At 34.8% G+C, this 21,296-nt stretch overlaps 1 protein-coding gene across 1 annotated transcript in view; it reads left to right on the plus strand.

The window, feature by feature from the left end:
• The window catches only part of Ccdc178 (coiled-coil domain containing 178), a 395,200-nt gene that overhangs the window by 44,386 nt on the left and 329,518 nt on the right, over positions 1-21,296 (plus strand). The window contains exons 5-6 of the mRNA XM_078030207.1: positions 5,931-6,070; positions 19,573-19,595. Coding sequence (XP_077886333.1) covers positions 5,931-6,070; positions 19,573-19,595 — 163 coding nt within the window. The remainder of the gene's footprint in view (positions 1-5,930; positions 6,071-19,572; positions 19,596-21,296) is intronic.

The raw sequence follows: 21,296 nt of genomic DNA on the forward strand, positions 1-21,296 counted from the left end.
GAGTTCAATCCCCAGCACCAAAAAAAAAAAAAAAAAAAAAAAAAAAAAACCCACAGAAGAGGTGGGTAATATAAAAAAAAAAACAACCTATAAGTAGCATTAAGATCAGTACAGGTAAGACAGCAAGGGGAGGGAGAAGAAGAGGAAATAGGGAAGTACTGGGGACTAAATTAGAGCAAATTGTATTCTATGCTTTTATAATTATGTCAAAATGATTCCTATTTTTACGTAGAACTAAAGCAAACTAATAAAAAAGTAGTATGTAAATGCTGAGTATCATTACTGAATTAATGAAAAAATATTGAAACCCCCTCAGTGACCCAAATTACCTCCTAATTTCCTTGAGCATTAAGCAAGTTTTCTTACTGCAAACAAAGCGTCAGTGTAGAAAAGCCTGTAGTTACTGAACAGATTTTAATTTACATTCAGTCTTTAATTTGCATAAACTATACCTAATTGTGGAAATAAGAATAAGAAATACCTGCAAAGAAACAGGGCTGGAAAAGTTTGAAGCAGGAGACATAACCTTACAAGAAGGAAGATTATTGAATGTTTTCAAAGATATAGAAAATAGAAATTAATATGCCATGAGAAGAAATGGAGACCAGATGAAAGGTTTTCAAACCGGACAAGGAGGAGAACAAATGTTTCTGTTGGGAGAAAAAGGAAGGTCAGAAGGGTATTTTCTGGGTCCAAGGAAAGTTTATTTTATTTTGCTAATAGAACATTCTGTAAATATTATTAAATATTTTGTTTGAATAGGTTCATCAAAAATGTCAAAAGAGAAGGAGAGGGATCTGGGGTTGTAGCTCAGTGGTAGAGCACTTGCCTAGCTTGTGTGAGGTACTGGGTTCGATCCTCAGCACCACATAATAAATAAATAAAGGTATTGTGTTCATCTACAACTAACATTAAAAAAAAGAGAGAGGAGAATGATGAAAGGCTATTGATTTTGTCACTTGAGTATGGTTATTGATGGTTTTAGCAAAAAAAAAAAATACTTAGCAAGGTAAAATTTAAATACAATAAAATCCACTCACCTTAAGTTTACAGATCAATGACTTTTGACAAATATACACATCCATTTAAGGACCACTTCAAACAGAATGTAGAAATTTTTACCTTTCCAGAAACTTCATTCATGTTCCTTGGTAGTCAATATTACTTCACCGCCCCCCTCCCACCACTACCACAACCACTAATATGGTTTTATTTATTTTTTTTAGAGAATTTTAATATTTATTTTTTAGTTTTCGGCGTACACAACATCTTTGTTTGTACGTGGTGCTGAGGATCGAACCCAGGCCGCACGCATGCCAGGCGAGTGCGCTACCGCTTGAGCCACATCCCCAGCCCCTGGTTTTAGATTTATCATTCTGAAATTTAAATAAATGGAATCATTCAATTTGTACTCTTCTGTGTTCAACTTCTTTCAAAAAATCAGGAAAACTTCTGTGAAATAAATTCACTTTGTTACATGTATCAGCTGTTTGTTCACATATCTTGCACAAAAGCATTCCCTTGAATGCATACCGTAAAATTTATCTATTTATCCATTGGGGTAGAAATTTGGGATTCCGGGGCATTCTCTGCGTTGTTGCCTTCTTCAGTTGCTGGCCCCGGGTATTCCAGATGCTTCCACTGTCCACAGAATTAATTGCACTTCCACCCAGCAGGGCTGGCAAGCTCCATTCTTTTCCCAGATCTCTCTGTCACAGTTGAGAAATTGTCCCTTGGCAGAGGGCTTTAGTGATGGTGGGACTCAGGTTCACGGATTTCCCTTTTTTGGGGGGAATCGTAGCCTTGCATTGCCTATTTTCCAATGTCTTAAAGTAGTTGTCTCATGTTTGTAACCCAGATTTAGAGTTGTTTATAACGGCCATACCAGTTCTATATCACTTACTCTTTCGGGGACGGTAATGGAAATCCCACTTAGTGGTTTTTGGGAATGAAGTTTCTATAAAGTGGAGAGAACAGAAACCAGATTGCAATGTGATTTATACAATAGAGGAATTTATCTGCTCATTCATTTATTCAACAATTGTTTTAAGACAGTAAATGTGCTTTCTCTAAGAACGTAAATCTCCATGGGAAGGTAGATGGGCAGACAGATATACTAATCTACAGCAAAATGCAGTGGGATCAGTTCTGGTAGAGAAAACCCGTAAGTATTGTAGGTTCACTCATGTCTAAAAGATTTGAGAATTTTCCATAGGGAAGGATTCATATAAGAGGGATTTTAATATTTGTATAGAATTGTAGTTTGAAGAAGAGATCAGAACATGAGGATACTATGGCTGCTGGTATAAACTGCTGGTTTGAAAAGGAATGCTAGTCATAGCAAAATACAACATACAATGAGAATCATCGGAAATGGTCAGGCAAAGTTGTTGGAAGATATGCAATTACTCCAGTGAAGCTAAAGTAAATGTTTTCAAGCTGAAGACTGAAGAGTCAGAGGGAGAGCAACAAGTGATCACTGAACAGGGGCATTTGTACATGGAATGAGGCTGGAATAGGGGCAGTTCTTACTCACCTCTGTCTCTGAGAACGTGTGCATGTTATTCTACAGAGTCAATACGTATCTTCACCAGTGCAAGGTCCATTGAAAATATAATAACTCCAATTCAGGGAAAGGTATTTTTTTTTATCCACCCCCAAGTGTAATAAAAACAAAAAAGATCTGTTTTCCATAAAAGATTGAAAATACTTTCTGTTCATCACAACAGACTTCACATAGAAGAGGAATTATTTCTAAGCTTAAGAGCACTGGCTTATTTTACAGGCTGAAAAGAAAAACCAAAATATTAAAAGCTATAACAATATGTGAAGGAATCTGTGTTTAGCTAACTTTTTTCCTAAGAGTGTTGAGACGAGATAAAAGGCTGATAGAATTATTGGTGTGATGGATATAAAGAAAGCACATATTAAAAGCAGAAGGTAAGAAAGAACTGTAGTGATAAAATGTTAAATTATGGGGACAGGGTGAATAAATTATATAAGGATCAAATTCACTGAGCAGGGAGAATTGACAGTTTATAAACAAAGTATATTTCTCTTTCATTTACCTGTGTAATCAACCAGTCTCGATTTTTCCCAAAATGGAAGTTTCATGTTGCAAAGTCTCAGCAAACTTCAGCTCTGGCTTAGAGCCAGGAGGATCTTGCCTTTTATGCATTGATTCTGAGCAAGAAAGTTGGAGCCTGGGGCTTGTTTAGAGGATGAGAGTCCTGCCTGGGTTCGATACTTTAAATACCCACCCTGACCATTGGGATTCAGACAGCATGCTGAACATGCTCCATCCATTGACATTTGACAAAAACTATCAATTTATTGTATCAGAATTTTGGGTGAAAAAAGATCTCATATAACCTCCTACTAACTCATTCATTTATTGATGGAGAAATCTGAGGACTAGAGACTGAGTAAGTATTAACTAAAGATAAACAACTACTTGTCAGACAAGCAAAAAAGTTATCATAGACATCTTGTTCTGTGATATTTTGGTTATATCATACTGTTTCCTTAAACTGTGGAAAATGAAAAAGAAAAAGTTTTAACTTATACCCAGCATGCACTGGCATACAAACAGCCATAAGAACTCCTGGGTTCTGCTTCCATCTTGTGGTGTTTATGATGTCATGTCTCTTACAGATTTTACTGCCAATTTAATTTCGTAGTATTTAATATCTCCCTTTTGCCATATGTGAAACCATAATCCTGAACTGTAGGAGTGTGTGGAAATTAATTAGTATTCACAAAATGAGGCTAGGAGTGGCACAGTCAAGAAAAATATGAAATGAATCACTACTAACCTTGTTTCCCCTACGTCTAATGAAGGAAAACAGATGTTTTGATTGTAACAGCAACTGCCTGCTTGTTCAATGTGTATTGAAATCTTATTTCCAGAGGGAAGGCCACAATGTCCTTATTAATTTTATTTAGATAGAAAATCAATAATATAATTTTTTAAAAATATTTATTTTTTAGTTATAGGTGGAAACAATATCTTCATTTTATTTTTATGTGGTGCTGAGGATCGAACCCAGTGCCTCACGTGTGGTAGACGAGCGCTCTACCTCTGAGCCACAACCCCAGCCCCAATAATATAATTTTTACCAGCTTGGTTTTTGGTCTTTTGACAATCTCAGAGATCAAAATGTGTGTGTGTGTGTGTGTGTGTGTGTGTGTGTGTGTGTGAAATAAAGAGGAAATATGGAATTGAACACACATGGAATAGTCATTGCAAGTATATGTGTTCAGATTACGATCAAAGCAAGCTAACATATATTAGGATATTAGCATAAATACAATAAAGAAACATTCAAGTATTTAAAAATAATCAATATGTGGACTATTTGACATACCCTGAAATACATTTTGAGGACTCTATTTTGCCATACATTTAAAGTAATAAAATAGCCCACATAGTGTAGCTTACATTTTATAACCAGGGAGACTGTAGTTCAAGTTCATTTCTCCCACCTCCCTCCTTGGACTTGTTTGAGGTATGTAACTTATCTAAATTTTTGATCTCTTCATCGATGAAAAGAAGAAAATAATATTGCTTCATCAGATTGTCAGCAAAATGTGGCATGGAAAGTGTTTAGCTTTGTCTTGTGGCTGGTGCTTATTTTTACTGCTAAAAAATGTTAGTGTTAGAAACATATATACACAGTCAAATACATGGGAAAGAATGAACACTTTTACTTATAAATGAAATAGACATGTCATTTTATAGAGATTGTTGCTATGGAGGAGGATTCTATAAAGCTTCATCTAAAAGACTATAGCTAGTGAACATATTGCAAATATTTACCACCTCTATGGGCTGTCATTGAAAATGGCAACAGCCTTACTTCTGTGTTCCCCAAGGTCAACTGAAATGAGGACATCACACTATTCTCATTGAGACACCAAATGCATTTTTGCGTTTCCCTTTTAAGATCAATGATTGCGACTATAATCCCACCCAATAGAGTCCTCAGAGCCCCAGGACTGCAAGTAAGCACTTTGGTGGAGTTTCATGGACAACTTTGCCTTGCTTCTGCAACCTTCAGTCGATTGGGACATGCCAGGATTACAATCACTGAAGCATATCGGACTGAGTGGATTTTATGATGAGTACAGTTTGAATGCTATAGTGAGAACATCAATCACTCTTTGCATGAGACTCCAATTTTCAGAAATGGAAGGTAGAAAATGAGGTTATTATGAGGATGAAGGAGACCTGTTTTTATTTTTTTAATAAGAGAAACTCCTAGTGGATTCAAGGAAGAACTTTAATACATGAGTACTTAGATATTATTTACATTGGAAGATATAAAATCTGTTTGAAGGGTGCATTTGAAATATATTTGTATCAGTCTTAGTGATTCAGGATCTATTTAAAATGGATTAAACTAGTTTTTTGGTTTTCATTTTTTTCAATGTTTTGTCATATTGTAGTAGAACACATTAACATTGTAACTTTGTCAAATACAGGCTTCTTTCATGTTTATTTTTATTTGTTACATGAAATTATCCCAGATGATTATTTTATTTTAGCTTTTACATTTTTGGAAGTTTATTATATAATTTTTTGGGGATGTGTGTGGTACTGGGGATTGAACCCCTGGGTCTCTACCACTGAGCTACACATCTAGTCCTTTTTTATTTACTTTAAGACAGGGTCTCACTAAATTGCTGAGGCTGGCTTTGAACTTGTGATCCTCCTCCCCCAGGCTCCCAAGCCACTGGGATTAAGGGTGTGCACCAACACACCCAACTTATTCATAATTTTTAAACATCTTTTCAATCCATTTATCAGAGAAACTTTAAGAATATTAGCACTAATATGGTAGAATATTTTTTTTTGCATATCCTGAACAACAAGATGTGTAACTCTGTATATAACTACTGACTATTTCCTCTACCTGCTATACCTTTAGAGGTGAATACAGGCCTCTACTTCAACTACCCATGTCGACGTCAGAGCTGTGCTAATGTAAACATCCCAGCTCCATGTGTCAACAAAACAATCTCACACATTGAAGAGGTGGAGTCAAAAATACAGGGGCGTATGAAACAGGTAAGTGACTTTTTTCTAATGTTAATATTTTTGTAAATGCCACAGAGTGAAGGTCTGCTACTTAGAGACCATAGGAAATTATTTTGATTTTTTTGATAATTGGTATAATTTTTAGACTTTTGCTCAGATGTATAATTTGCTAGTCTAGACCTGAGAGTGTCTTTAATAAGATAAATGACCTTATTAAATAGATTTTTTTCCCTTACCTGTTTGTTCTTTATCCTGAGGGCAATCATGCTAAGTAGTAATTTCCATAAGCCAACTTGACTAGTAAATTAAATAGTATTTACATCATTTTTGGGACACTAAACTGATTATATGATTAGAGGAAGAAGTTGGTATATAAAAGGACAGCGTGTTCTTTCTAATGAGTTATTTTCTTCTAAAGAAATACTTAGTAGGTCTGTTGAAAGAAAATGAAAGGATTCTTTTTTTCCTCTTTAACCTGTTAAAGTTTGTGGTTCCAAAGGAAATTCAACCCTGAAATCACTGTCACTTTCCATTATTTTCAAAGGATGACTTGGAAATGATTTGTGAAAAACAAAAACTTGTGCTACCTTTTATTAATCTTGCATTTCCAAGCAACAAATGTAGAATCAGACTGCCTAACCAGAGGGATAAGTTTGACAGAGACCTGTGCTATTTCTTCCCATTCACTACCATTACTGGGTCTGGTGCAGAGAACATTCTGATGGGCCACTCACAGTTCTTGGATAAGGATAATATGTCATTTAAGAGGCATTAGTACCACCATTAAGATCACAGGCTTTAGAGAGACAGATTCTGTGACCTTAAAGTGGAAAGGAGAGATAATTACAGTGTATTAGAATAAGGGCATGTGGTGTGTCCTCAATATATATTAGTTATGGTTATTTCTATGTCATTTAGTATCATTCTAGGTGAGCATTATATTATTTCTATTGCTTTTATAGTTCTCCAAATAAGAATACTTCAGAAAACGTTTTGCAGGACATAGGACTAATGATGTTTGGGACCTGGAAGAGGAAACAAGAAACAAAATGCATATTTATTGATGTGTACTTCATATATGTTCTCATTAACAGTTATCCATGTTGTTAAAATAGATTCATAGGTGTTTTAATAAGCAATTTTAATGCCTACTATTTATCAAAATCCTAATATAATCCAAAATCATGCTCTACTATGTTGTTTCTCTTAGATATCATGAATTCATCAATGAATATTCTGGATACAGAAATAGTACTTTAAACTAATCCAGTAACTTGTCCAAGGTCCCAAGGCAGAACTGGCATCAAACACATGCTATTGTCAAAGATCACGTTTTTCTCTGAGTCTCACCTTTATCTCTGAATTGTTGATCAGCAGCTAAACATTGTGGCTAGTGGGCAGCTAAAATTACCTTAGATGAGGCTTAGAAGAGGTAGGAGAATCACGGGTTCAGAGCCAGCTTCAACAACTTAGTGAGCCCCTGTCTCAAAATTAAAAAATAAATAAAAAGGGCTGGGGATGTGGGTCAGTGGTTAAGCACCCCTGAGTTCAATCCCTGGTACAAAATAACAACAACAAAAAGAGATCATCTTAGATGAAACAACTTATGAGATATTTTATTGCATATCTTCAGGAAAACTGGGGGAAAAAGCCTTTCTTGTGTAAATATATTGCAAGCCAACTGAATAAACAAAAAGCTTGAAGAAGACAAACACAAGAGTGAGAAAAAGATTTACCATACTCAACTGAAAAAATGAACTTTTGGTAACATAAGCTAAACAAACTTGTCATAGGAGTCTAAATTTCCCCAAAAGTTAAAGAAAATTAAGTAAACATGACTGGAAATAAATCTTTAAAGACAGCTTGTGATTTTTTGATAAATAAAAGCTAATAGTATTTATTATTTCAAAAAAAGTAAAAGCATATGAATTTTTCTTTCTTTCTTTCTTTTTTTTTTTTTTGTACTGGGAATGTATCTAGGGGCACTTAATCACTGAGTCACATCTTCAGCCATTTTTTCCCCCCCACAGGGACAAGTTCTGAGCTCATGGCCTTGCACATGCTAGGCAAGTCCTCAGCCACTAAGCTAAATACTCAACCCCTACCCAGACATTTTTATATTTTTATTTGGAGACATGGTCTCACTAAGTTGCTTAGGGCCTCCTTAAGTTTCTGAGACTGCCTTTGAACTCACAATTCTTCAGCCTCAGCCTCCTGAGCCACTGGGATTACAGGAACATGCCACCCTGCCCATCACATACAGATGTTTATGAAAATATTTAATATGATATTTTCCTTTAGATCATAATTCAGAATCAGTTACCATAAGAATAAAACCCACTATCTGGTAAGAAAGTTACCTTTGTAAGAAATATTTAAAATGAATATTTTTCTTGCAAAGACACACTAAATTTTTATGAAATGAATATGTGTCTGGGTACATTTTAGTAGTTCCAGAATGTTTGAGTGAAATGCAGAAAAGAGATATTTCTTCTCAACTTTTTAGCCAATAAAGTGTCAACTCATTGTACCCTTGAGAGGAAATGGAACACTTTTCTGTTTGTTTGGGTATATAACTATGCATGGTCTACAGTCCTGATCTCTGTTTTGATCAAATCCAGTGATGGGGAATGGACAGGGCTACCTTTTCAACTGTCCCAGAGGAGCTACGTGTGTAGAGGGTAAAACAAGGCAGAGGAACACAAGCTTGGTGATTACCATCTGGAGCCTTCAATCCAGATGGCATTGTAATTCCCAAGATGAATTAGTTGAACAAACAAAAAATTATTTTGAGTTGCAGATTATCTGCATTCCTCTGGATTTTAAAGTTAGTTGTCAACACAAGCAACTGGATTAATTATCTTCTTAAATCCCCCAAATCTCATGTTTTGTGACTTTAGTTGTTGGAAAAGCCTGGTACAATGATGAGGACAGGGTAATCCACGGAGAGTCCAGCAAACAGCAAAAGAGAGAAGGATGTTTGTTTGTACATTTTTTTTAAGCCCCTCCTGCTGAGCAGTCCACAAAGCTGAAAAGATCTGAAATGAAGTGATTGACATTTTATCTTTGCTCAGTTCCATACTTCCTCCATAGAAGCTGGATTTTTCTCGGTGATTGGGAGTGCATTTCTGTGGGACTAGGGTAAAGTCTAGATCACAGAAAATGAGGGGAGGCCCTCCCAAGGCCAGCAGTTTTCTTTAGAAAATTTCACTTTTTTCTAAATTGTCAATTATGTTTCACAATCACTCATCATATGATCCCAATTATATGAAATGTCCAAAATAGGTGAATCTATAAGGATAGAAAACAATTGTGGTTTTGTAAGGCTGGTAGCAACTGCTGATGGTTATTGGAGTTTCCTACGGGAATCATGCTTGCTTATTTGTTTTTCTTCTTTTTTTAATATTTATTTTTTAGTTATAGATGGACAAATATCTTTATTTTACATTTATGTGGTGCTGAGGATCGAACCCAGTGCTCCATGCATGCTAGGCGAGCACTCCACCACTGAACCACAACCCCAGTGCCTGTTTTTCTTATTTTAAAATTTTTTATTTACTATTTTTTAGTTATACATGACAGCAGATGTATTTTGACACAGTATGTGTACATGGAGTACAACTCCCTATTCTTTTGTTTGTACATGAATGCTTGAAATTTTCTTGAGGGCAGGACTTATTAGTGGAAATCTATTCATAAAGAAAAACGAAAAGCCAACAAAAATATCAAGTGTTTAAGAATTAAAAACACAAACCTAGAGACAAAACACAACAATATTCTGTTGCATATAGGAAAGTCTGTTTCACATCTTTTTTCTTTTTCTTTTAATTATTTATACATGACAGTAAAATGCATTTTGACATATCTTACATAAATGGAATATAACTTCCCCTTCTTGGGCTGGGGATGTGGCTCAAGCGGTAGCGCGCTCGCCTGGCATGCGTGCGGCCCGGGTTCGATCCTCAGCACCACATACAAACAAAGATGTTGTGTCCGCCAAAAACTAGAAAATAAATATTAAAAAAAATTCTCTCTCTCTCTCTCTCTCTCTCTCTCTCTCTCTCTCTCTCTCTCTTTCTCTCCTTTCTCACTCTCTCTTAAAAAACAAAACAAAACAAAACAAAACTTCCCCTTCTTCTGGTTGTACATGTTGTAGAATCACACCGGTTGTGTAATCATATAGGGTAATAATGCCTGATTCATTCTACTATCCTTCCTACCCTCATATTCCCTCCCCTCATTTATTTCCCTCTGCCTAATCCAAAGTACTCTATTTAGTGAATAAGTGTCTGCCTATCACAGAAAATATTTGGCCTTTGATTTTTTGGGATTGGCTTATTTCGCTTAACATGATATTCTCCAGCTCCATCCATTTGCCTGCAAATGCCATAATTTCATTCTTTAAGGCTGAGTAATAGTCCATTGTGTATTTATATTAACCAGGGTATTCTTTATCTTTCATTAGATGAAGTTCTCTAAGCAATTGTAATGCTGGCAAGTGCTTACAGTATGAAATGCACTAAATGAGTGAATGATCAAAATATATTTTGATTAAGCATTACAGTTCACTTGTCCATTAGATTATGATGATTTCCACTGTAGTTGGAATGAACACAGCAGAGCTTATGATTGGCAGTGAGGCATGTACCAGAAACTTGTCTTTCCACTCCCACCAGTTTACTTGCAATTTGATCTTGAAAGACAAGAATGTGTTCTCCATATTTTATTTCTACAAATCATCAGAAAATATTGCAAAATGGTGGAATTGCAAATTTCAATTGCCTGGATAACTTTCCATACAAGAAAAACATTTAGTTTTATTTTTTCTTGCACATTATTTTTCTAGACTGTCTAGGCTGTAGATAGTCTTATTTAATTTGGTAAGAGCTCTACCTAATTGGAATATTTCTCTTTGTTTAATTAATACAAGTCCTGAGGATGTTACCATGATTCAAAAGAACAATATAGAAAGTATTTAGAAGACACATAATAAAGTTAATATTTTTCAAATATTCTATATCATAGGCTGTATTAAACACTTAATATGAATGATTTCATGAATCCCTATCAAAATCTTGGGAAGCAGAAACTGTGGTTATCACCAGTTGTAAGTGAGAAAAATGACTTCAGAGGTTGGCTTCCCCTGAGCTCACAAGGTTGGGTGTGGAACTAACATCTAGGCTAAGCATGTCTGGCCCCTAAACACACCCTCTTCACCACTGTGCAGTGACGAGTCTCCCTGACAGTGTGTCATCCATGTGGACCCAAGACATGAACGCTGAAATATTTCTAATTCTAGTTGAAAAATGTGGCTCTGTTTACAATCTCACATCTGTTTTAACTCTGAAACCTCACATTCAATCATCCAGCTCTCCACTAAGTCTTTGGTACTTTGAGTTCTCTCATCCTGTTAATATTATATTTTATTTGAAATTTAAGGACACTTCAAACCCTGACATAGCCGCTGTTTCCTGTTCTATCCTTTGCTTTTCTGCTTAATTCATTACTCACTCAAAACACTCAGTAACTGGTTGGTTTGGTCCTTTATTTCTTTATCCTACCATTCCTCTACTCTGACCAAAGGCCAGCTGAAAATCTCTTTGATCCGCTGTCTCCACTCCTACACAGGGGCTGCTGAGCAGTGCTGGAGGACATTGCACAATAATCCAAATGTGTCACAATCTATTACACAATAACCGAGATCAACCTCAATGGTGCCTTTACTAGTGCTCAGAAGTCATTCTGTTGTCAACCAGAACTTTCTCTGACATTCCATGCTGGCCACTCCTATCATTCTGTTTTTGGTTAAAGCACCAGATTCTCCACTTCACTACACCTTCATTTGTTTCTTCCCAAAGAAAATAGGAGTGATAATTTAAAAAAAAAAACAAATGTCTCAAACTATTGTTATCCTACCTGTGAACATCCTTGAATTCCACAAATTATTCCACAAATTATTCCTGTTGCTTTACAAGGGAAGATTCCCCCCCCCCCCACCAACCTAGGACTACTCCCTAACTGCATTCCATCTTTTGCTTTTACAAAGATCTTTCTCCATTGATTGTGTCTGCCCACCATTCTACCGTCAAAATCTACTTTTTTTTACATTATTAATTTCTTTTTAAAATTAAGTCATTTATTCTAATTTGCTATACACAATGGCAGGATGCAATTCATTTCATATTACACATACAGAGCACAATATTTTAAGTCACTAATTGTACACAAAGTATTTTCACACCATTCGTGTCTTCATACGTGTACTTAGGGTAATGATGTCTAACTCATTCCACCATCTTTCCTACCCCCATACTCACTCCCTTCCCCTGCCCTCCCCTTTGCACTATCTAAAGTTCCTCCCTTCTTCTCATGCTTCCCCGCACCCCATCGCCATTATGAATCAGCATCCTCATATCAAAGAAAACATTTGGCCTTTGTTTTTTTGGGATTGACTTGCTTCACTTAGCATTATATTCTCCAACTTTATTCATTTACCTGCAAATGCCATGATTTTATTCTCTTTTAATGCTGAGTAATGTTCCATTGTGTATATATACCAAAGTTTCCCCATTCATTCACCTAATGAAGGGCGTCTAGGTTGGTTTCACAATTTAGCTATTGTGAATTGTGCTGCTATAAACATTGATGTGGCTGTGTCCCTGTAGTATGCTGTTTTTAAGTCCTTTGGGTATAAACAAAGGAGTGGGGTAGCTGGGTCAAATGGTGGTTCCATTCCCAGCTTTCCATAAAATCTCCATACTGCTTTCCAGATTGGTTGCACCAATTTGCAATGTATGAGTGTGCCTTTCCCCCCACATCCTCGCCTACACTTATTGTTGTTTGTATTCTTGATAGCTGCCATTCTGACTGAAGTGTGATGAAATCTTACAATAGTTTTGATTTGCGTTTCTCTAATTGTTAGAGATGTTGAGCATTTTTTTCATGTTTGTTGACTGATTGTATATTGTCTTCTGAGAAGCCTGTACAGTTTCTTGGCCCATTTATTGATTGGGTTGGGCTTTTTTTTTTTTTTTTTGGTGTTAAGGTTTTTGTTACTCATTTTTTAAAAATATTTTTTTTAGTTGTAGGTGGACACAATATCTTTATTTTTTATTTATTTATTTTTATGTAGTGCTGAGAATCTAACCTAGTGCCTCACACATGCGAGGTAAGCGCTTTGCCACTGAGCCACAACCCCAGCCCCTACTTTACTCATTTCTGTCCATGTTTAAAATACAAACGTTTCATCCATTTTTAAGAACATTTTTTTAAAAAAATTCTATACTTTTCATAAATGTATTTTTTTATTCCTTTTTCTTCCTATTTAAAACTTGCCTAAATATAGTATCTCTAATTCCTCACCTCTCAGTAATTCATTTATCTATTATAATATGAATTTTGTCCCCACTATTCAAATGAAAATTTTTTCATCAAATTAACCATTTACCTTGTTTTTTCTATTAACACTTGCTACCTACATGTGCGCGCGCACACACACACACACACTCACTCCAAAACTTTGTGACTAGAACAACAAGCATTTATTGAGTTACCATTCAGTTCAGCCCTGAACTCAGCTGAACAAATTTTATGATTTTTTTGTGTCTGAAACAAAGTTATTAAGAAACATCTCAGAAGAATGGGAGAAAGGACAGAGGAGCAGGGCAGGGGGAGTGTCCCAGGGAGAACAGTCTCTGCTGTCTTCTGCAAGTGGGGGCTTCAGAGGAGACTCCTGATGTCCAGGAGGATGCAGAAGTGCCCTCGGCTAAAACCTGGGCAGGGGAACCTGAGGCAGTTGACACGTGTTGCATCTGCAGCTGTTCAGAGGCCACATGGCCGATGCCCACGCAAGGTGTCAGGATCCACAGAGGACAGATTCTCTGCCTATTTATTTTTCTGTTGTAGTTGGACACAATACCTTTTATTTTACTTATTTACTTTTATGTGGTGCTGAGGATCAAACCCAGGACCTTGCACATGCTAGGCGAGCACTCTACCGCTGAGCCATAACCCCAGCTCATCCATCATGACAATTCTTACACTTGTAGATATATGACTTCAGTTTGAGAAGTATTCAAATTATCTCTTTAAAATTTTTATCATCCCCTTTCCTTTTGAAACTTGCATTCTGTGTATGATGGTGAATTTGATGGTATGGTAGGCTCTATTTACTTATTTTCTTCATTTAATCTACCTTCAATATCAATGATTCATCCTTCTCCCTGCTCAAATTTTCTACTAAAGCCCCATAATGAATACCACATTTCAGTTCTTGTAATTTTCTGTTCCAAAATTTCTTTTTGGCTCCTCTTATGCCCTCTAATTTCTATCTTCTGTGGATAACTTTGCTTTGTTGAAATGTCGTTGTCTTATAGTTCTTCAGTTCTTTGTCCATGGTTTTCTCTAATTTGTTGAAAAGACTTAAAACAGTAGATTTAAATTCTTTGTTTAGGAAGGCCAAGGCTTGGGCTTCCTCAGGGATGGTTTCTTTTAATTTATTTTTTCTTGTGAATAGGCCGTATGTTCCTCTTTCTTTTTATGCTGTTATTTTTCTCCCATCTGGAGGTTGTACCATTGGGTCTTCATGACAAGATGTGTATCTCCCTTGCCACAGTGAATAATTCATATTCAGTGTCATGCCTAGAATGTACCAAGTTCCAGGAGGTACTGTGGATAATGATGAATTATGTGTGGATTCTTTACATCCAGGTCTTTCAATCTAATGTGAGAAAGACAGCAGACACACATAGACAACCACATGCACATACTAATGATTACAGAAGTGGTCAGTAAAACGTCACATGAAATTTTAAGGGTGAAAGTAATCCTAAGTTTAGGAGGGCAAAGATGTCATTGTGGAAAGAGGTAAGGATTAAATTGGGTTAAGAGAGAAATTGCATGAATAGGGCCCTTAGGGAGAAGAATTAGCCAGAGGTAGGGAAGAGTATATGGAGGGACATGAAGCTTAAGAATGTGTATTATCTTATAAAAGGTTTTTTAATGTCTTGCCACAGACTGTGAATTAATCACCATTGCAAGAGAGTTTTAGGGGACAGTTTGAAACTTATTACTGGGAATAATATATTTAGAAAGAGAAGGTATATGTCCTGTTTTGGAGATGAGTGAGAGGATACACTTAGTATTTTAAAAATTTATTTATTTAATTTTGCTGGTGCATTATAATTACACATAATATTGAGATTTGTTGTTACATATTAGCATTTCAATACCAGGTACCTAGAAATTTGGCTCTTTTAAAAAATCACTGCTGAAGTAATATTTTGAATATATTTTCCTAAAGTGTTTCTCTATGCCAAATCATCTCTATTTCTAAAAATTTGGTTGAGTTTGCTTTATCTTTATACAACACATGATTTTCTGGTGTACTATTAATAAAATATTAATTAAGCATTGAGGACTTTAAATTTTTTATGTATTTATATCACAATTCATTGAAATGCCTCTTAACAGTTTGCTCCTGACACATGGGGTAACTGATTTCAAGTGGCTTTGATCACTATCATGTAAATCAGCCTGATGTAGAGTTCTGCATTGTCCAGGACCCTGTATTGTCAGTCTCCAAAACCAAGAGATAATATTTTCTGGATCATTAATTAATTTGAACCTATTAATATTCTCTCTGAATATTCATTCTCTTCTCTGCAAAATGCATGTTTATTTTTTGCCCATGTTCTTTTGGGTTTACACATATCTTCTTATTGACTTATAGGTACAAATCAGCATCATCAGGAAATTAAATGTATTAGAAATAATTTTCTCTCTGCAACTTTTCTTTTTACTCTATCTTTTAATAAAAGGATTATTAATTTTAATGTACTTAAACTTATCATTTTACCTTTAAGTGTTTTGTGTCTTAAGAAATCTTCTTATACTACAGAGTCATACAAAATGTTTACTTCATATTTTCTAAAATTTTAGTTTTCCATTTGAGATTTAATTGCTTAAGTGTGAAACTGACTTTTTGTGTAAGAAAAAAAGTTGCTAATTTGAAAGAAATGTTTTACTTTTTTCTCCACATGGAATTTATTGCAAATCTGGTCATTTCTTAGAAACTAGCTATCCACATATATCATATGCCAAGTATTCAAATTCTGTGTACCTCTTTTACCCACTACCAGGTTTTATCTTTTTTCTTTTTTTTCTTTCTTTTTTTTATTGGTTGTTCACAACATTACAAAGCTCTTGACATATCATATTTCATACATTAGATTGAAGTGGGTTATGAACTCCCAATTTTAACCCCAAATGCAGATTGCAGAATCATGTCGGTTAGGTTTTATCTTTTTATTTCAATAGGTTATTTCACTCCCTTACATGCTTAAAATATGCTTTGAGATCTGGCATGGAATATTTTTTTCTTTTAGTTATTTTCAGTATTGTTGATACATAGTTCTTAAACATATTTTATAATAACTTATTATATATGTGAAAATATTCACTGAGATTGTCAATAAAATTGTATTCATACATTTTTTTATTATGTAGAGGAATTTGGTCTATTTAGAGTTTCTTAGACTCCATTGTAGCTATTATACTATTAGCACAAGAAAATTCCAGCAGAATAGCAAACACCAATATCTGTTTTGAGAAGACTGAGTCAGAAGTATTAGGAAAGATAGGCAAATTACTGAATAGATAATGTTAAATTATTGATTCTGCAACACATTAATATATCTGTGCATGTGTGTATGTAATTGTGTACATGCACACACACGTGCACACCCATAGATCAATTAGCCATATAAAGTTTCTTTTGCATTTAATTTTCTGTTAACTTCTATTTATATATCTTTTCCATTTTCTTCATCTATTGCATTTCCATATTTTTAGAAACATTGATAATAATCTTTTATTTGCAATGTTAATCGCAAACTTTATTTTATTTTATTCACTTTTACTAGTCCTTTAACTATAATCATTTTTAAGACAGAAAAATTTTAATACAGAAAAAATGGATTTTATTGAAAATCTGATTACACAGATCATAGAATCATACAAATGCTAGCACTTTTGAATTGTTAAAAAAACTCTCAAGATTATTAAAATTTGCATAATTTTTACATTTTGTATTTAGTTCTTTAGACCATTGGAAGGTTGCTTATTGAATGAGGCAAATATGATACTTAGTTTTTTTCCACATGAAATTGAAATTATCCCAGTGTACATTGCATTTTCCATCTCCATTGATTTGAAATGTAAATTTTCTAACAAACTAGATTCTCTTATATGTTTTTTTCATCCTATGATGTTCTGTTGAAATCATCACTTAATTTAAACTAGTCCATATTTGAATAATGATGGTCTTGTAATAAGTTTCATTTTTGTATTTTGGATACTATAAAGAATAAAGACATATGCTTTGAATTTATTTATTATGATATTAACTTTTTTTTCATTCCAGTATTTCTGTTACATCTGAAGTAAATTTTCTCATTTTTAAAAATGTTTTCATACATATTTATTTTTTCTTAAATTTTTTTTTTGCTTTTTTATTTGTTCTAATTAGTTATAACTGAAAGTAGTACATTTTGACACATTGTACACAAATGGAGCATAACTTCTCATTCCTCTGGTTGTACAAAGTGTTTTTTAAAATTTTTTATACTACAGTCTTTCTTTAGGTACTTGCATAATTTTCATTGTCCTTTAAATTTGTAAGTGACAGATTGGACTGACTATTGGTTTCAAGCATGTGTTTCTGGGCTTTTATGTTTGGTTGGTTTTTAGCATTTCTTGGAGTATACCTATATCAAAGTTTCGTATCACCTAAATACAACATTTTATTGGGGTTCTTTGAAATAAGAGATAGTATATTGAGGAAAACAATTTGCAGTGGTCTATTCCCGAATTAATTGCATTTATTTATTTACTTTAATCACCTACTTGTGTGCCCACTGTGAGAATCTAGCCTAGTTCTGTAGATTTTTCTTTACTTCTCTCTAGAACCATCACTTCCATGCTTGCCCAACCTTTCCATTTTAGACAAATCTCCCACATGGTTAGAGATCTTATGTGTGGCAACAACTAAAAGGCACATCTTCAGCCCTGCATTCTGGATTCTTTGGATGCAAAGCAATAGGACTCATTCATCTCAAACACTTCATTTCTTCAATTTTTTACTTTTGACTACCATCTACTTATTCTTGATACTGGGAGTTGTAGGTCAGAAGCTGGATTCTGGAGTTCCCAACAAATCAGGTTCCACTGCCCCATCCAAAAACTAAGCAGAAGAAGTAATGGTGAAAATCAGGAAGGGACCTTTAATAAGTGTTGTGACACCAGGAAGACCAGAGGATCTGCATCCCTATCCCTGACTTTGAGGGGCTGACAATGAGGTTTTACAGAAAGGGGGATGTAAGCAAGGGTTGAGCTTTACATGGCTGGGGAGGTTTGCACAGCTAGAAAAGCAGGTGATCTTGGTCAGGCATGGTGGTGGTATATCATTATCTCAGGATTAGTCAGGCAGTGCCTTTTTGGTACTGAGCAAGTTACTGTGGCCTAATAGGTAGTTTAGAATCATCCCAGGATGTTTATGGATTAAAACATTTGTTCTGGAATCCAAGAGACTCAGAATAAAGGAGACAGATGCAAAATTGAGGCAGTTTTAATCTTGCTTTTAAATACCCATTGAGCATTTACAGGTGAATGTGAAGAATCTTAAGTCTTTATTACTTTTTTTTTTTTTTTTGCATGCTGATTTCCTTAGGAGCTACACAGAGCCTTGGCCCTATCCTGAAACAGTTTTCATCTGTGTGTTGTGAAGTGAATTTGTTTTGGTCTGTTTTCATTATCAATCTAATTTGACTGCTTTCTATTTCTGAAAATTCTCCTAAAATATATACACTGATTATTTATTTTGTTGTTGGTGGTGTGTGCGTGTGTGTGTGTGTGTGTGTGTGTGTGTGTGTTTGTGTGTAACCAGATTTTGGTAGGCTATAGGAACTTAGAACAATTAATTATGTATAACTAATTAATAAAAATCATTTATAAAATATGTACCATTCTGATTTTATAGCCCTATGGTTTTTTTAATGTATGACTTTTACAGGCCACATTATTGTTAAGATATATTTGTAGAATAGGACCCCTGCCAAGGAATTTGAAGTCCAGAAGAAGCATAATATTATGGAAAATTAAATATATATGTGAAACTTGTGTATAATTTTATATTTGCCATTATTTGGTAGTAAATTAAGATTCAATAGATTTCATGCATTTCTTATTGAGTGGAAAGTCTTTGGGGGAATAAGCAGCATTTGAATTGGCCTTTGATGAATGGGTAACACTTAGAAACACAGAAGTGAAAAGTGAAAAAAAATTAGGTGTGAGTAATCATAGAAAGATTGGAGTTGGTTTGGGAATCAACAGAGCATAGTTTTACCAAACTATAGCAGGTATGTGAAGTAGAGAACCGACTAATTTGTCAGTGAGTTCAAGTTTAAGTGAAGTTTACCAATTGTTTTTTGAGATGTTTAAAATTTGATTTTTATTGAGATCTTTTATTTTGACAGGTTGAAGCTTCTTTTGCAGAATGGTAAGAAACTTTCATGCTTCTTTTATTGTTTTTTTGTTCATGTTGAAATTTTGATAATCTGCAGTTGACTCAGTTTCCTTCAAAAAGAGTGGGAAATTGAAAGTAGGATTTTTCACATTAAATTTTAAAATACACTTTTTAAAAATATAAAGATGAAGTTTAATGGAAATGACAGCATAAGAGTTTCTAAGACTCCATTCCTACAGAAAAACAACAAGAAAATTGTCAAAAAAATAAATAAATACATTAGAATTGTCATTTGTGATAATCTGGACTGCACTAAAAAAATTAGGATAACCAAGAAAAATCTTATTAGATCTGATGCAATTGTACTAGGAGAGCACCATGATGTTTTTAAAATACCTGCTCATAGTGATACTATCCCTGTATCAGGGGTAGTCAGGAAGAGAGTATCTCACACTTGTGGTAGAAATTACTAGTGCCAGAGGGAACATGAGGGACCTTATTTCCAGATAGCTCTTTTGAGTGCCTTGACCTGCCTGACAAGTCCCTCAAAGACCAGCACAAAGGCTTGCCTTTGTTTTTCCTCACTTGGAGCAATCACAGGGCTGGGCTAGTTTTAAGGCAGTGTTTTCCCGAAAGCATTTAAAGTCACAAACTTGCCACAACAGCCTGGGGTAATGGATAAAAACTGCAATGAGCAGTAGACAGATCAAAATGCCTAGGACAGAGCTGGGGCTGTAGCTCAGTGGTAGAGCACTTGCCTAGCACCTGTGAGGCACTGGGTTTGATCCTCAGCCCCTTAGAAAGGGAGCTAGAAAGAATAGAAGTCTCAAAGCTTCCAATAGATTGGCAAGTCCAGAAAGACACAGATATGATGAGGACTGGAAATATGCTCAGAAAATACTGAAGAATTCCCCAATTTTCTACCTCCAACTAATATTAGGAGATTGGCACAGCAGGAACTGGAGGCAGAGGCAGGGTTGTAACAGCCTGGATAAGCACTAAAAGAGCATCTCTGCATAGAGGTGTCTGCTAAGATTGGGGGAACTTTTTATTTTTTGCTTTCTTTGTTTTCAGGCATATAAAGTAACTCAGACAAAACAGTAGCTCATCAGTTAGCAAAGAAAACAGATTTCATTAGTCACTCATGACAAAGAATAAAGACATTTCAGAAGTCTATAGAAGAATCATTAAACAAACAGCAGCTCAGAACAAACAGGGTAAACAAATTTAATAAGGGAAGGTTAATCTAATTTTGATTTCACATTAAAATATGAGAAATGTCCAGTTTTCTACAACAAATAGAACAGCAAAATAGAAAGTTTGAAATTAGAAATTATGTGAAAATTTTCATAGAAACTATGAGAAAAAAAAGTTTGGCCTCTTTATAATAAGAAAAATAAGAAAAAGGAGAAGGAGAAAAACAACTAATATAAACTGTAAACTATATCCAAGGAAGCCCAGAATTTGGGCTTACTAGACAAAGATAATAAATCAATTGTTTGAAATGTCCTTAGAAAAGAGGATACTTAATGAGATAAAGGAAACTATAGACAATGAACTAAATGAAACCAGGGAATGATGTCTGAACAAATAGAGAATATCAATGAAGAGAGAAATTATAAAAATTAAACAAACAAATTCTGAAACTAAAAAGTAAGATAACTGAAACTATAAACTTTACTAAAGGGGTTCAACAGCAGATTTGAGCAAGCAGAAGAAAGGAATCAGTAAACT

The sequence above is a fragment of the Ictidomys tridecemlineatus genome, chromosome 13 (genome assembly GCF_052094955.1).
Source record: "Ictidomys tridecemlineatus isolate mIctTri1 chromosome 13, mIctTri1.hap1, whole genome shotgun sequence".
Lineage (NCBI taxonomy): Eukaryota > Metazoa > Chordata > Mammalia > Rodentia > Sciuridae > Ictidomys > Ictidomys tridecemlineatus.